The sequence below is a fragment of the Hylobates moloch genome, unplaced genomic scaffold (genome assembly GCF_009828535.3).
Source record: "Hylobates moloch isolate HMO894 unplaced genomic scaffold, HMol_V3 SCAFFOLD_2, whole genome shotgun sequence".
In the NCBI taxonomy this organism is placed as follows: domain Eukaryota; kingdom Metazoa; phylum Chordata; class Mammalia; order Primates; family Hylobatidae; genus Hylobates; species Hylobates moloch.
Genome location: NW_026652277.1, coordinates 127,970,050 through 127,986,088, shown reverse-complemented (window position 1 = coordinate 127,986,088; position 16,039 = coordinate 127,970,050). Strand labels below are relative to the sequence as shown.

Sequence of the window (16,039 nt, the reverse complement as noted above, 5' to 3'; positions counted from 1 at the left end):
AACTTTTATATTTTTTTCTATTCTGAAGTACTACTATTTTAAAGAGTCTGGAATTCTTCCTGAGACTTACAGATTTTATGAGTTTATAGAAGCTAATTAATACATTTCTGTCTAAACAGATTTAAAAAGACTTGAGTGAAATGAAGAAATTACTAGACTAAAACAATGGCTACTATGTCTTCAAGTTCTATCCATTATGTGAGAAAAACTATCTGTATAACCAGCTAGACTATTTGGGAAAAGTCCTTGGTCAGAAAAGAGAAACAATATCTTATAAAATAAAATAAGCAATTGAGTAAATGTTCAGAACTAGCAAAGTCAAAGGCATAGGGGTTACCCTGCAAACTCCACAGTGGCCTTCAAATTGGTCTTCCAATTATAGAGAGATAATTAAGAGTGATCTGGACTCAAATCTCTAAATTTGTCACTTGCTGGCAGTATAACTTAAGACTTGGTTTCCTTGCTATAAAATAAGGACACAGGTACTTACTTCATAGGGTTTTAGTGAGGACTAAAGGAGATGAGGTATGTAAATCCTTCAGTATGGTAGCTGGCATCCAGTAATAAATGGTGGCTTTATTTCACTAATCTATATCCCTGTTCTTTTCCATAATGCAAACTCATACCAAATAAACCTTCTTAAAAATTCAGCTTTGATTATGCCACTCCCCTATTTAAGACCCTCACAAATCTATCATTGATTAAATCAAGACAAAACTCTTCACCTTGGCCCCCAAAGCCTTGTGCAATGTTACACAAAGTACCATTCTAGTCTTATCTCTCCATTCTTCTGGTAAGGACTTGGGCATTCCTGTTCTTTAGATCTTTTATGATTCGGCTCATGCTGTTCTCTTCTTGGAGTCTCTCCTCATAAAAGCCTACCTAGCCACCAATGCCAATAATTAATAAAAACAACAATGATGACTACCATTTGTTAAATGCCTACTCTGTGCCAGAAGGATTTTTTAACTATATCATACATTATCTGATTTATCTTTATAACTCAATAAGATAAAAATTGTCTTCATTTTACCTATGAAAAAACTAAGAACTTCCAAGGTTACACAGAGCTAATAAGTATTCTGCTTAACTCCAAATCTCATGTTCTTGACCTGGATTGAATTGCCCAATTCAAATATTACTTCTTTCAGGGAACTTTTAAAAGTATTTACAACCAGATGCAATTTTTCCTTAAGCTTGAGTAGTACTTTAGAGGCATAAGAAGAAATAGTTTGGTCTCTATCTTTTTAAAAAAAATACATTTGACCAAACCAACAAACAGCACATCCTCTCTGGTAAACACTAGCTTGAAGAGAGGGATTATATCTTGTTTCTAACAATGGATACTCAAAATACAGGAACTTAAAATTTAAACTGAAGTTCCTAGTGATACTTTTCCAGACTTTGCCAAGTGATACACATCCTAGTCATAGAAGACAAAAGTTCAAAATTTGATAAGTTACAGAGGATTCATTTGGCAACCAGGAACAATTATAATTTTGCTTCCCTTTTAAGTCCTATCAGTCCTTTCTTACATTGTAAAGAAGTACTGTAGTGCTCCTCAAGTAAATAAATTTATACATTTAATGTGAGGTTCTCCAACGTGAGGAAAAAGAACATTAAAGGACTGATAATCCCACAAAGAGAATGACAAAAAAATTTTAACTGGTCTTTTAAATTTTTCTTGAAAGTTTGGAAACTAATCACACAGCAATGTATTAGTTATGCATGAAATTTAAGAACTCATGAAAAAAGCAGGCTTCAGAGAAAATAAAATGACATGAGAATATTATACATCAGAATGCTTCCAAATTTTCTTATTTTCCTAAGTCAATGGCTCCATTTTATTAAAGTACTTTTCATTTAAAAAAATCATGAAACATATATTTACATATAATACACAACCTCTCTTCAGTGGGGTGGCTAAAATGGTGCCAATGGATATGAGACAGCCAGTAGTCTGACAGGCTAGAAGGATTTAAGACACAATGGAATAAAAATTAAAATGTGCTGTCGTGTCAGAGCATGGGAAGATTTCTGCTAAGTGCAGACCCAGTGAATTGCTGGAGCTCTGTCTGAACGCAAGCACTGACATCTCTGGCTGTGCCACACATTTCAATGGTCATCTTTTAAGTGAAGACAGAAACCTAGGCAGGGAAAGTACTACATGAAACAGCTCTGACTCTCACATGTCACAAAAGGGCTAATTTATGCTACAAAATAAAAAATGTTACATCATTTTCCACCACGATACCATAAGATATAGCTCCTCACCTCCAACTTGAAAGTGCTTCTTAAAGATTCTGATATCAACAGAAGCTGTATTTCTTGGTTTTATAATTACCATTTTCTGGCATCTCTATTTCATCAATCAAGCATTCTTTTCCATTTTAAAAGGCAAAATATCTAGAAATTTAATCTTTTCTGTAAACTTCCCTAAATGGATCATATTCAAAGACTTTCTTAAATGAACAATATTCACTGTTTCTGGTTTTTTTCATCAGGAGAGGGAAAAAAAAATCCAGTACTTTGTTTTATTCAGAGCAGGCATCAAACACTGTGACTACTTTCTGGCAGTGTATCAGTATGACACCTCAGGGGCATCTGTAACCAGATGTTTCATAATATACTACATATTGATGCTGGTAAGCCCCAATATTTTCCTTTATGGTTGATTATAATACTCCCTCATGAAGACTGACAGGAAGATGTCAACTAAGTTCGTATTTAAGAATCAGATTTCCTTTTTCAAAAGACATAGTTCCATGTTATCAGACATCTGTATGTAGACAGATAAGCAGCTAGTGGATTTTTAAAAGTATTTTCACAAAAGCACACTACCTAAACTTTTGGAGAATAGAAGGACGTATTTTCGGCTGGGCGCGGTGGCTCAAGCCTGTAATCCCAGCACTTTGGGAGGCTGAGGCAGGTGGATCACGAGGTCAGGAGACCGAGACCATCCTGGCTAACATGGTGAAACCCCGTCTCTACTAAAAATACAAAAAAATTAGCCGAGCGTGGTGGCAGGCGCCTGTAGTCCCAGCTACTCGGGAGGCTGAGGCAGGAGAATGGCGTGAACTCGGGAGGCAGAGCTTGCAGTGGGCTGAGATTGCGCCACTGCACTCCAGCCTGGGTGACAGAGCGAGACTCCGTTTCAAAAAAAAAAGGATGTATTTTCTAAAGGCTTAAATCGTATGCTTATGTGATAAAACTTTTAAAAATTCACTGCTATACCTAATTATCTATTATGATTTAAATTCTTGAGCAAAAGTCAGAACCTTAAATATGTTTTCTTACCTCAGGAGCAAACATGGTCTCATAGGTAGGATTATACTGAACTTCTTTGACGGCAGGGTCAAGGTGAACTCCAGTCTCCAAGTCTTCCTAAAAAGAATACCAAATAAATATTAAAGATCTAATAAATGACTATTTTATTTTAGAAGCCACATTGAAGTCTCACTAGCCATCTTTTTTTTTTTTTTTTTTTTTTGAGACGGAGTCTCGCTCTTTCACCCAGGCTGGAGTGCAGTGGCGCGATCTCGGCTCAGTGCAGGCTCCGTCCCCCGGGGTTCACGCCATTCTCCTGCCTCAGCCTCCTGCGTAGCTGGGACTACAGGCACCCGCCACCACGCCCGGCTAATTTTTTGTATTTTTAGTGGAGACGGGGTTTCACCGTGTTAGCCAGGATGGTCTCGATCTCCTGACCTCGTGATCCGCCCGCCTCGGCCTCCCAAAGTGCTGGGATTACAGGCGTGAGCCACCACGCCCAGCCACTAGCCATCTTTAACATCTATTTTATGGTTATAACGTATCATATGATTAATAATTCTAATAAAATTAATGTATACAGTTAGAGGTTAAAATACATAAAAAAATTTTCTTTTTGAAATACTGACTTTATTAAAAATTTTAAATTTTTAAATTTAAAACTAAATAAGTTAACATTACTCAAAGCCTTAAATTAGTTTAAGAGATTCCAATTCTTCTTTGTTATTAACTCAAAAGACCCGAACCTCTACTGCCAAATTCAAAAGAGGTATTTCTTTTTTTACTCAGCAAACTGTATTAGATATACAACCAAATTGCACTTGGTTGGGTACTGGAGAGGAAACAAAAGGAAGTGACAGGGCCTGAATCTTCTAAATCTAAAGTCTTAAGATCTCAGTTAATATTTCAAACATCTTAAATTCATTCCCCAGATTACTGAAAATAAACATCTCATCTCCACTGAAGAATCACTGGTAGTAGAACTTTTGTATAACTCTACCACTTACAAATACGATAATTCTCAAATTGGTATCTTTAGCCTGGACCTTCCCTGATTTCTAGAGACTTGTATATCCAACCTTCAACTTGACATCTCTTCTCCCAGGATATCTAACAGACATCTCAAATTTAATATATCCAAAAGGGAACTTGTGGCCTCCTCTCCCGCAATGAATCCTTCTGGCCTTCTCTTAGTTAATCACAATTCCACCCTTAACAGTTGCTCAGGCAAAAATCTGGAGTTTTCCTTGATTCCTCTTTATTTTATACTTTGTATCCAATCCATCATCAAATCTTGTACCTTCTACATAAATCCAGAATTCAACCACTTCTGACATCCTCTATTGCAGTGGTTCAACTTAACATCTTGTATCTGGGTTTTTGGAGTAGCTTCTTACCCGGTCTCCCTGTTTTCTATCCCTGACCACCTACAGCCTCACTTCCCACAGGAGACAGTATGATTCTTTCAAAATATTAGTCAGGTTATGCTACTTCTATGCTCTAAACCCCCCAGTAACCTCCCCAGTCAGAGTAAAAGCCTAACAAAGGCCTGACAAGGCCCATTACCACTGGTTCTCAGGAAGTAGGCAGGTTCCCTAGAGTAGTTTTACAGGGCATTTTTGTTTTCCTGTATTGTCCTGTCTGAACATTCATATATTAAAAACATATTTGATTATAAGTACCTTTCCTTTAAATAGTGCACTCATGTTCTATTTTAAAAATTGTAAAGAAATTATATATCATCTACAAATTATATTTCAATAGAGTTGGTATTATAACATTGCTGTCATAAAATGATAGAGTTGAGTCTAACTGGTTGAGAATTTCCTCTCCATGATCAGCCCCCTGCCCCTACCAACTTCTGTCTTCATCTAGCACTATGCCTGTGCTCACTTAGCCTCACTGACTCATTTGCTATTCCTAGAATAGGCCAAGGAACAATCCTGCCTCGGGGTCTCTATACGTACTGTTATTTCCTTTTGGAATGAAATGTTTTTCCTGTGGATATCCACATGATTGTTACCTCTCCTTTTAAGTCTCTGCTCAGTTTTTCTGCTTTCCCCTTACCTTGCTTCATTTTCCTCCATTACATTTATCCTCAGTGGATATATATATTATCTCTCTCTCTCCACTAAAATGTAAACTACACAAGGCGGATTTTGCACACACAAATGTACAATCAAACCCTTGAACTATCCCTATCATATCACTATCTTTATTCTGCTGGCCTCTTGTTGATGGTAGGATATATCCCCTAACACAATGCAAAGATAATGCAAAGTAACATCAGACATTCTGCAGAATAGGTGGGATTTCATGAAGCTGATATTGATGTTGGAGAAGCAGCAATGCCACAGACAAGTGAAGATCTGGTAGAGTTAGACCAGCTGATGACCAAAGACTAAAAAACCGACAAGAAAAATAATACCATAAGCCCACATTCACTGTTCCAAAATTTGACCACTCTAGAAATACTTTACCACAGCCCCTGTACCAAAACAGGCAACTTAGTTTCTCTACTTCTTAAAGATTCAGAGCCGATCAGGTCCCTTGAGCTTCTCTCCTCTCTAAACTACCCATATCTTTACCCTATCTTATCCTTTTCATGACTTCAATTACCACCCCCAATTTTTATCTGCAGCCTTAATCACACCTAACCTTGGATCCACATATCCAACTGCCTAATAAATTTCATTATATGAGTGTCCCACAGCATTAAACACTATGCTGCGTCCAAAATAGAACTTACGTTCCCCCATGACTCCATCTTCACTAATAAATCAGGCATAGTCTTGCTGATTCTACCTCTGAATCTCACTTCTACTCTCTCCTCTTTGCATCCCAGCTACAATGGCCTAGTTAGGGCTTCGTTATCTCTTGCCTGGCCTATTGTAATACTTCCTTATCTGCTTTAATACACCCTCACTTTTGTCATATTAGACTAATTGCTGATTTTTAAAAACAGCAAGCACTTTGATCCTTTCTGTGCTGTAGGCAATGTTACCGCCTTGTACCTTAGGCAATGCCTTTATTATTTTATGTAGCCTTCTCATTTTTCCTGATGCCTCCCCTCCTCTTGCCTCAGGAAAACTGTTGGGTTTTTGTTTGTGGTCCTAAAAAAATGCTGTACTCTATTTGATAGTACTTGTGATATATTATTTGTTGCACATGGCTTTTATGTATATCATATATCCTCACTGCCCAGTAGAACGCAGGGCATTCGGCACATATTCAATAAATATTTGTTAAATTAAATTGAAGACAGAAAAGCCAAATATGTAGAGAAATTAAGCAGGATAAGGCTGACCAACAATCATCGGATTTGGCAATTATGTCACAGAAAACCTTTGCGAGAGTGACTTTGTTAGTAAGGACTATAGAAAGCCAGCTGCAAGAGGCAGAGGTGTAAATGAGGCTCTAGAAAAACAACACCATATAAATCTGTGCTGAAAATATTTGGTGGTAAAAAACAGAACAGATGGGGTGTCAGGTTGAAGGATTTTCAGGGTCAAGTTTTTCTTCTTCCTTAAGAAGAGACTAAGTCAAAGATGTGGTCAATCGTAGGCTAGAAGGCAGGGAGAGACACATGACAAAAAGGACCAGATAAAGGTACAGTTGTCCTAGAAGAGGTAGGAGGGAATAAAATTCAGGACTTAGTTGGAAGATTAGCCTCTGAAAAGAGGAGCGCTCTCTTTGGGATGAAATAGAGATGACAAAGGTAAGAATGGGTGATAGATGACAGATGTTTAGAGATGTTGGGAATCATAATTGATCTTTTTATTTTCTTGGTGTAGTCAGGGTACAGGCAAATTCATAAAGCAAGCACAGAGCTCCAGATTCATTTATTCATTCAACAGATATTGATTGTGTGCCTACTATGTGCCAGGCACTGTCTTGGGCCCACAGAAATAGACGAAGATACCTGCCCTTGTGGAGTTTATATTCTAGTGGAGGAGACAGACAATAGACTATATAATACATAAATAAATTATACAGCTCTCTAGAAGAGGCTAAATAATGTGAAGAAAAAGAATTTAACAACACTAATGTGCTAGCACCAGAGCAGACACACTATTTCATATAATCTGTGAGGTTAAGTGTTAGCAGGATTAAGTCACTTAACCCAAGCTACTAATAGAATAAATGGGAAGGGGAAGAGCTCAAAGTAACCACAATGAACAATGTTAAAGAGACGTAACTAGTGACAAATTAAAAAATCACTGGCAGAGTAACTAAGTATATCAGTCAGGGTTCTTAGTTGCAAGCAGCAGGCTGATTCAGCATCATAAAATCCTTATGAGTTTCTCTTAGAATTACTAGGAAGTGTGGAGAATCAGCTTTGACAAGTAGGCAGAAATAAAGGGTCAGTATACATTTAATAGATGAAATCAAAATTTAAAATTAATCATCACAGAACCCATCCAGTGAGGATAATGGTTTACCATGACTGAACACCACTACTAAACTGCTATGGCTACCACTGGATGCTGCTATTGAAACTGCTGGCCTGAGAAACTAGAAAACATTGGCTACCATTGCCAGTTTAAGTCCTCTTTTCTGGCTTCTTTGTGGATAAATTTCAGATTAGAAAGCTTAGGTTGGTACATCTGTTTGGCTGAGCCCAACAGATACATCCACCCAACAGTCCTGAGCCTTAGCTGAAAGGGAGCTGAATGAGAATAATCTGGGTTTTCAGCTTCTGAAGATGGATGATGAACAGGGATGTTCTTCACATTAAGACCCTTAAGAAAGGGGTTTCAAATGCTAGGCCACTGAAAAGATGACAAATATTATCTATATCACCCTAGAATGAACACTAGAATATTCACTGATGAAAGATACTATCTTGCATATGGCCCAATAGCAAACTCAGTACTATAAAGTTAACAGGTTACATACAAATTGCTTAAACTGCATAAAAGCTAAATTAAGTGCTTTTCCCGCTTAATATTCAACCCCTAGTGACGAACTGCTTAAAATAACATGAGGCTTAGCCACATTCATATCTTCCCAAAGGATTTTATAGCGTATAGTTGCTAGAACCACTTTATAATATGGGATATGAGATCTTTCCAATTAAGGGTATTTAAAATATTCCAAATTGAAATTATTTTGAAGAGTATCACGATACATCAATTTTTAAATGCAAAGTACAATTTAAGAAATTACTGTTTATATAAGCAACACTGGCAACCAATAAAAAATATAAGTAAGTCCCAGTCTCTGACTCCTGCTAAAATTAGAGAACAAATTGAACAACCCTCAAGAAAATGAAGGGCTGTTATTTTACAGAAATTTAATTAGAAAACTTGGACAATACCACAACCTTGTTTTAATACCCATGAGGTGTTCAATACCAATTAGGCATGCAATTGGAATTACCACAGAATAACAAATAATTTCTATTCAGTTTCAATTATCCACAAAAATTAAAATGCAGTAAGTGAAGGGCACCCTGTGGGTCAAATAAGTTTAAATAGTTTATCTTTTGTTGATTCAAAGTAATTTGAGAATAAAACTGGGTAATATTCACTTTTTAGTCTTTTCCACATTTCTTCCTGTGTCCAAATAAGAAAAGAGACATCACAACACCATGTAAACTGTAAAGCGAATCACAAATATTATTATTATAAGTTACTTATCAATTTATGGCATAGTTTTTTTCTTCCCAGAAAATAGAAATGACTAAACTTCCTAATAGAAGAATTTAGGTGAATGATATAAAAGAACAGAACTTCAGATAAAGATATCCTCTGAGTTTGGCCCTTAACAGATTGCAGAGGGAAAAGGTGGTCCATTTGAAGCTCACAAATATAAGAAATACCACCCATGAAAAAACTGAAAAGTATGCCTCAAAATTAGAGGCAGAATTTTTATTTTACTTTAGTTGGCTATGCTAAGGCAAAGAATACATTGGGGGGAAGTAACATAGTCACTGGTTGAAATGAGAGAAAGCCAGATCTGCTTTTGTTTTTCTAACCTTAAAGTCACTTAATAAGCAACTCTTGCAATCCAAAAGCGTCCATTGCATGATTTCTAAAGTGCAAAACCTTACAATGTTGCATTCAAAAATTTTTATCGGCTAACATGGTGAAACCCCATCTCTACTAAAAATACAAAAAATTAGCCGGGTGTGGTGGTGGGTGCCTGTAGTCCCAGCTACTAGGGAGGCTGAGGCAGGAGAATGGTGTAAACCCAGGAGGCGGAGCTTGCAGTGAGCCGAGATTGTGCCACTGCACTCCAGCCTGGGCAACAGCGAGACTCTGTCTCAAAAAAAAAAAAAAAAAAAAAAAAAATTTATCCAGAAAATACTCATTGTCATACATATACTGGAGAACACAAATATGTGTAATTGGCGTTCCAGAAGAGAAGAGAGAATGGGACTAAAATAATATGTGAAGTGATAAGAACTGACAACTGCTAAGAAATGTCCAAAGGTCCACATTCCAAACCAACTGATCCACAATTAAAGAAATCCAACAAATTCTGAACAGAAAAAATAAAAAGAAATCCACACGTGTATCCTATAATAAAACTAAAGAATGAAACCATATCTCAAAAAAATGGGGTGGGGGTCTTAAAAGGTGTCAAAAGAAAAAAGAAAATCACTTTCAAAGAGAAACAGCTACACCAACAGCTGATTTATCAGTAACAATGAAAATCAGAAGACAGTAGAATATCTTAAAAGTGCTGAGAGAAAACTGCCAGCTAAGGAAATGACCCAGTGAAAATATGCTTCGAGAAATACAGTTAAATGAAAGCATTTTATTTATGTATTTATTTATTTATGAGACAGGGTCTCACCCTGTCTCCCAGGCTGGAGTGCAGTGGCGTGATTCTGGCTCACTGCAACCTCTGCCTCTTTGGCTCCAGCAATCCCCCATCTTAGTCTCCCAAGTAGCTGGGAAGCGCACGCCACCACACCCAGCTAATTTTTGTATTTTTTCTAGAGACAGGGTCTCTGCATGTTGCCCAGGCTGGTCTGGAACTCCTGGGCTCAGGCGATCTGCCCACTTTGCCCAGCCAAAACTTTTTAAAAGACAAACTAAAACTGAAAGCATTTGCCATCAGTCAATCCTCACTAAAGGACATTCTAAGGAATGTGCTACAGGCAGAAAGTGGTATCTTGCATATGAGATGTAAGAATCATCATCATTCACCATCATCTTGTGGAGGATGTGTGTGTATATGTAAGTGCATGTATTATACCAGACAACAACAGCTAAAGTAGGAGTACAGGGGATGTGAATAAAATTCAAGTGTTCTAAGGTTCTCGCATTGTTCAGTAGAAGGTGAAAGTACTGATCGAATGTGCTATGCTTTCTAGGGGTAACCACTTAAAGAATAGAAACTGACTGCATGACTTAAAACAAGCACAGGGAGATAATGTAATGATTTTAAAAATCCAAAAGAATGGATGCCTAGCATACTAACTTTCTGCCTTTCTTTCTTTCTGTGATATGTGTTTATGACTATACTTTTAAAAAAATTGCCATGGCTGCACCTCACATGTTCTGATGTATAGTTGCTTAGAAGTGCAATTTCACAATTTTCAAAGACGGAAATTTTATAGCTATCTTTTTGTGGTTAGTTTCTAGCTTAGGTGCACTGTGGTCAAAGAATACGGTAACAAGATTTTAAATCTGTTGAGACTAATTTTATGTTCCAGTTCAGGGGTGGCTAACTACAGTGTGTGGGCCAAATCCAGGCCACGGTCTGCTTTTTTGTACCAACAAGCTAAGGATGGTATTTGTATTTTTAAAGGGTTAAGAAAAAAAGATGAAGAAAAAGAAAGGGCAAAAGAGAGAAAGAAAGAAGTGACAGCAGCACAACCTGAAATATTTACTGTCTGGCCCTTTACTGAAGTTTGGCAATCCCTGGTCTAGCACACGGTCATTTAAAAAATGTTTCATTGCGTTTCAATGTTTCAAAATGTTTCCAGTGCCTGAAAACAACATTCTGTGTTGCTAAGTGCCATGTTCCCTAAGACCTTTAGATGCAGTTTACTAATTTTGTTGTTCACATATTCTGTATCATTATTGATAGTTTTTACTTGTTCTATCAATTATTCAGAGGTATATAAAAATCTCCCACTGTAATTGTATATTTGTCCATTTCTCTTTGTAGTTCTGTCAATTTTTGCTTAAATATTTTGGGCTTACGTTGTTTTATATCTCTTTGTGAACTGAACCTTCTATCATGATGAAGTGACTCTTTTGTCTCCAGTAATGCTTTCTGCTTTAAAGTCTATTTTTATTGATGTTAACACAAACAGTGCTAGCTTTCTCTTAGTTAAAATTTGCCTGGTACATCCTTTTTATTCTTATTTTAGATCTTCCTGGAGGTGGTAGTAAGCATAGCAAGGCAAGAAAAATAAATAAAAGAAATAATGATTAAAAGAAAGAAAAAATACTGTCATATTTGCAGCTGATATGGCTATGTAAGTAGTAAGATCAGTTAGAAAGTTAAATGAAAAATACAATACTATTTATTAATAGCATAAAAATAAGATCGACCTAGAAATACCTGCAATAAAACTGTACAAGATTTTGATATGGAGACAATTACAAACTTTGGAAGAAAAAAAAAAACGAAACTAAAAAAAGGCCTAAACAAATGAACGGATATAACATTATCTCCAAGTTGACCTATGACTCAATATACTCCCAAACAAAATCCCAACTGGGTATTAGTAGAACTTTCCAAGTTAATTATAAACTGTATATAGAATTACAGGGCCAAGAAGAGCCAGCCAAAACATTCTTGAACAACAAAAAAGGGCAAGGGAACTGCCCTATCACCTATCAAGCCATATTATTAAGAATGTTCACACTATGGATTAATGAATGTGAAAAGCTTTCCAGAGATAATACAAGAGAATATTTTCATGACAATGAGTTAAGGATTTCTCAAACAAGCAACAGGAACCACAATACATAAAGGAATAATTTGACAAGCACAGACTACATAAATAATTGTTTGTAAACAACAGGCAACAGTGAGAAGACAAATCACAAAAAGAAAAAAATTTTGCAACACACACAATTGACAAAGGATAGTATCCAGAATATGTAAATATCTTCTAAAAATCAAAAGGAAATGACAACCCAATAGTTGCTTCCAAAAGAAAAAAAAATTGAATCACCAATAACATATGAAAAGATACTCAACTGCAGGAAACAGCGCAGAAAAAACATGGATTAAAAACGCTGCAAAAATGTATTCTCTGCCAAAATGCTTGCTATTAATCATAATACAATTAGTCAACTACAGATGAATATATTTGCATGCTTCACATCTCCCTTGGTCATTTTCCAATTTTCCAATCATTTGCAATCATTATATTTACTATGTATAAGTTTGTTTTCCCTTCATATAAACAAGTGTTGGTTCATAAACCAACAATGAGCAATGCCCTCTACTCTCTCATAGAACCCAGACTACTGGGTGGACTAGCCCCAGCTCTACCTCTAATGGACCTCTGGTACCTTATGCAACCTTTCCTCCTGGGTTTCCTTATTTATTCGTGATTGCACTAAGTGAGCTCTAGACAAACACTCCCATCCCTGCCACTGCCTGTCTAGCTCTAAAATTCTGATTCTTAATGTGCATACTTTTACAAGACTTTCTTTTTCATTCCATTCTCTTACCAAATATACTTCCCTAATCTTGTGTACTAGGCACTGGAGACACAAACGAATGAATACAACAGTCTCTGGACCCCAGGGTCTCACAGTCCAGGGGAAAGAAAAAGATGAAAGAAAAAGATGAACAAGTCACAGCAATGTGCTAAGTGCTATAGTTAAGATATGATAAAGGGGCTAAGGTAAAATAGGAGGAAACATGTGCACTGAGACTGAAGGACCATAGTGTTTGGAGTCGGGGAAGGAGGCACTAGGCAAGGGATTTCCAGGCAGAAAGACTAGCGTGGGCAAAATTTTTAGAGGAAGAAAGAAAATTCGGCTTTCAGGGCTTTGTAAAGAGTTCAGCATGGGAGAATAGCAGGCCTCACATGCTACCAAAAAAACTTAGAAATCACCCATTGGACAACATGGTGTCTTTGGGCAGGGAAGTGATACGATGCAAGTGGAATTTACAAAGATCATTCTAAGTGCACTGTGGAGAAAAGAATGGGGTATAAAACTGGGAGACAAGAAAGGAAGAAGTAGAAAGATCAGAAGGCTACAACTGTCTGAAGAGAAATGATGAGAATCTGAACTAAACAGTGGCAGCAGAAGAGAGAGATTTGATGAATATCATTGAGTTAAAGTGGACAGGACCCACTATCCAAAAGAAGAGGCTGAAAGAGAAAGAAAAGAATAACTCCTGGGAGAAATAAGGAAGATATGAAGCCTGCACCAGTGAAAATAGCAAGGAAGGAGTTGATGTGAGAGAAATAAATGAAACAGCAATGTTAGAATCAATTGAATGACTAGCTTCAGGGGCTGAGGAAGAAGGAAGAGAAAAGGATACCTCCTTTGTTCTTGGCTTGAACTAGTGGGTGGATTGTGGGATGACAGATCAAAATGGGAAAAACAGAAGTGGATTTTGAGGGAAAGAAAATAATTTTTCAACACACTGAATTGGAGGTGGCTGAGCGCCAACTTGCAAGAGACAAATGTACAATTACAATGGGAGATTTTTATATATCTCTCAAGTCGTAAGCTAGCAAGGAGGATAGAACTGGAAATAAAAGGATAGCAAGCATTTAATTAGTGTTCATTGTGTGTGGCACTGTTAAAAGGGCTTTACATCTTTTATGACAATTATTATAATTCTGTTAGATAGGTACTACTGTTATTCCTACTTTACAGATCAGCAAAAATTAGGTACAGAGCATTTAAGTAACTTATCCAAGGTCCTCAGGTGGGTAAGTGCTGGAGGCAAGATTTGAATTACAGTCTTAATTCCAGAGCCTGTGCTAACCATTTCACGGTGTTCACCTTGAGCTAGAAGCAGCACAGACTGAGGTTGAAGGTATGGGAGAATATGTGGAATGCAAAGAGGACTAAGAGCAGAGTCCTGGGAAACACCAGTATTGAAAAGGGAGAGTAAAATAATTGGAACAGAATGCTGAGTAGAGCCCCATGGAAGCGAAACGGAGAGAAAGTTTCAAGAAAGAGAAACTAATGAACAGTGTCATTTGATGCAGATATTTAAGTCAGATGGCTGAACTTGACAGCTGGAAGGCCTGGGACATCACTCACAGACAGTAGTTTCCCAAGAGGATAGGGCCAGACTGCATTGGGTTAAGGAGAAAATGAGACAAAGACAAAAACAGAGCTCCAAAAAGCTGAGCTGTGAAAGGAGAAGACTCAGGAGGTTACTGGAGGGGCTTAAGTTTGAAAAGTTTTGTTTTGATAGGAAGTTAGGAGGATTCTAAGCATTCTTTCATGACAGATGTCCATTTTTAAAAAGTAAAATTCACATACAGCTTGTTAAAAACCTGTAAAACACTTCTTAAGTCATTAAACTAGACTTGAGGACATGATACAAAGGAATTTTTGGACACCGCCTCCCCTCTTCACATCTTGAGCTGATCACCTACCTCGGGCTCTACTGGGCCTACACTACCAATTGGTAGATGCTCTCATCAGGCTCTAGACATATCAGCTTTTCCTCAGTTCTTGAAACCCACTAGGCTCTTTGCGTTCTCAGGCTTGCCTGTCACCTCTGCCTGGAAACTCTTGCCTTAATCAGCTTCCTCCATTGAGATCATGCAGCTGTTTCTCAAATCCAAGGCCTTTTTCTCACTGTATTAACATACACAATCATAAAACATTTACTGCACTCTCACTAGCTGGCTCTGCTATATGCTTTGTGTAATTTCACTCAATTTTCACACTCATCTTCTCATGTAGACAGATGTTTTGAAAATGATCTCCACTGTACAGGTGAGGAAAGAGAGGAGGTTGCATAACTTGTCCAAGTTCACATAAGTGGTGGTGCCAGGATTAGAACCTAGTTCTTCAAAAATAAGACAAATCGAGGCCACTACTCACTTCAAGTGAAGGCACAATACTCTAGTTTGGGAAGTCCTGATCTAATTTCACTCATGTTCCGACATTACACCTGCACTTTCCAGGCTATGTCCCTAATCCACAAATTCAAATTTCACCCCCTCCTTCCACTTGCTTTCTGATGGCGGGAGGCAAGGGCAGAGAGCATCGGAGGGCTATTCCGAACTTCCAATTCTGCTTCTCCCGAGGATATATGTGGAAAGGAGAAGAAATTCAAACGTTAGCAACTTATCTCTGAGCACTGAGAAAGAGGTAACCCGGTACCTAACAAGCGGCTGGCAGTTTTGGAGCTGAAGCCAACAATTCCCACACCGCATTAGTAGCAAAAGTGCTTACCTTAACTGCCACCTCCGGAGCCGAGTCCACTGCCACTGCTAGAGACGGCTTGGCTGAAGGCGATTTAGTCAAGTGCATGAGGGAGTCGGCGGCTGGCAGCGGACACCGACTGCTCTCACTGTCCGAGTCCGATTCGGACCCTGAACCCGAACCATAGGAAGCGGCCAGAGCTGCAATAGCAGCCGACATGACGGCAACAAATCTTCTGCGGAGACCCTGCCAGGGCGGAAGAAGAGGCTCCCAGGTCCTGACAGATTGCGATGGAACACATCATTAACTTTCTTTGCTAAGAAATAATGTCTTACATCTTAAAACAGTAAGCTAATTATTATTAGAATAACTACTGTCGAACTGAGAGCTTAAAAAAGTTTATCTAGGGAAAAAGAGAGAATTATAATAGCTTATAACTTTCAGGA

General features: G+C 37.7%; 1 protein-coding gene across 1 annotated transcript in view; it reads right to left on the bottom strand.

Annotated features, from left to right (window-relative positions):
• CDC40 (cell division cycle 40) overlaps positions 1–15,850 on the bottom strand; it is a 53,581-nt gene extending 37,731 nt beyond the window's left edge. The window contains exons 1-2 of the mRNA XM_032156529.3: positions 15,624–15,850; positions 3,298–3,384 (exon numbers count right to left, since the gene is read on the bottom strand). Coding sequence (XP_032012420.1) covers positions 3,298–3,384; positions 15,624–15,812 — 276 coding nt within the window. The 5' untranslated portion in view covers positions 15,813–15,850. The remainder of the gene's footprint in view (positions 1–3,297; positions 3,385–15,623) is intronic.
• Positions 15,851–16,039: the final 189 nt, after the last annotated feature.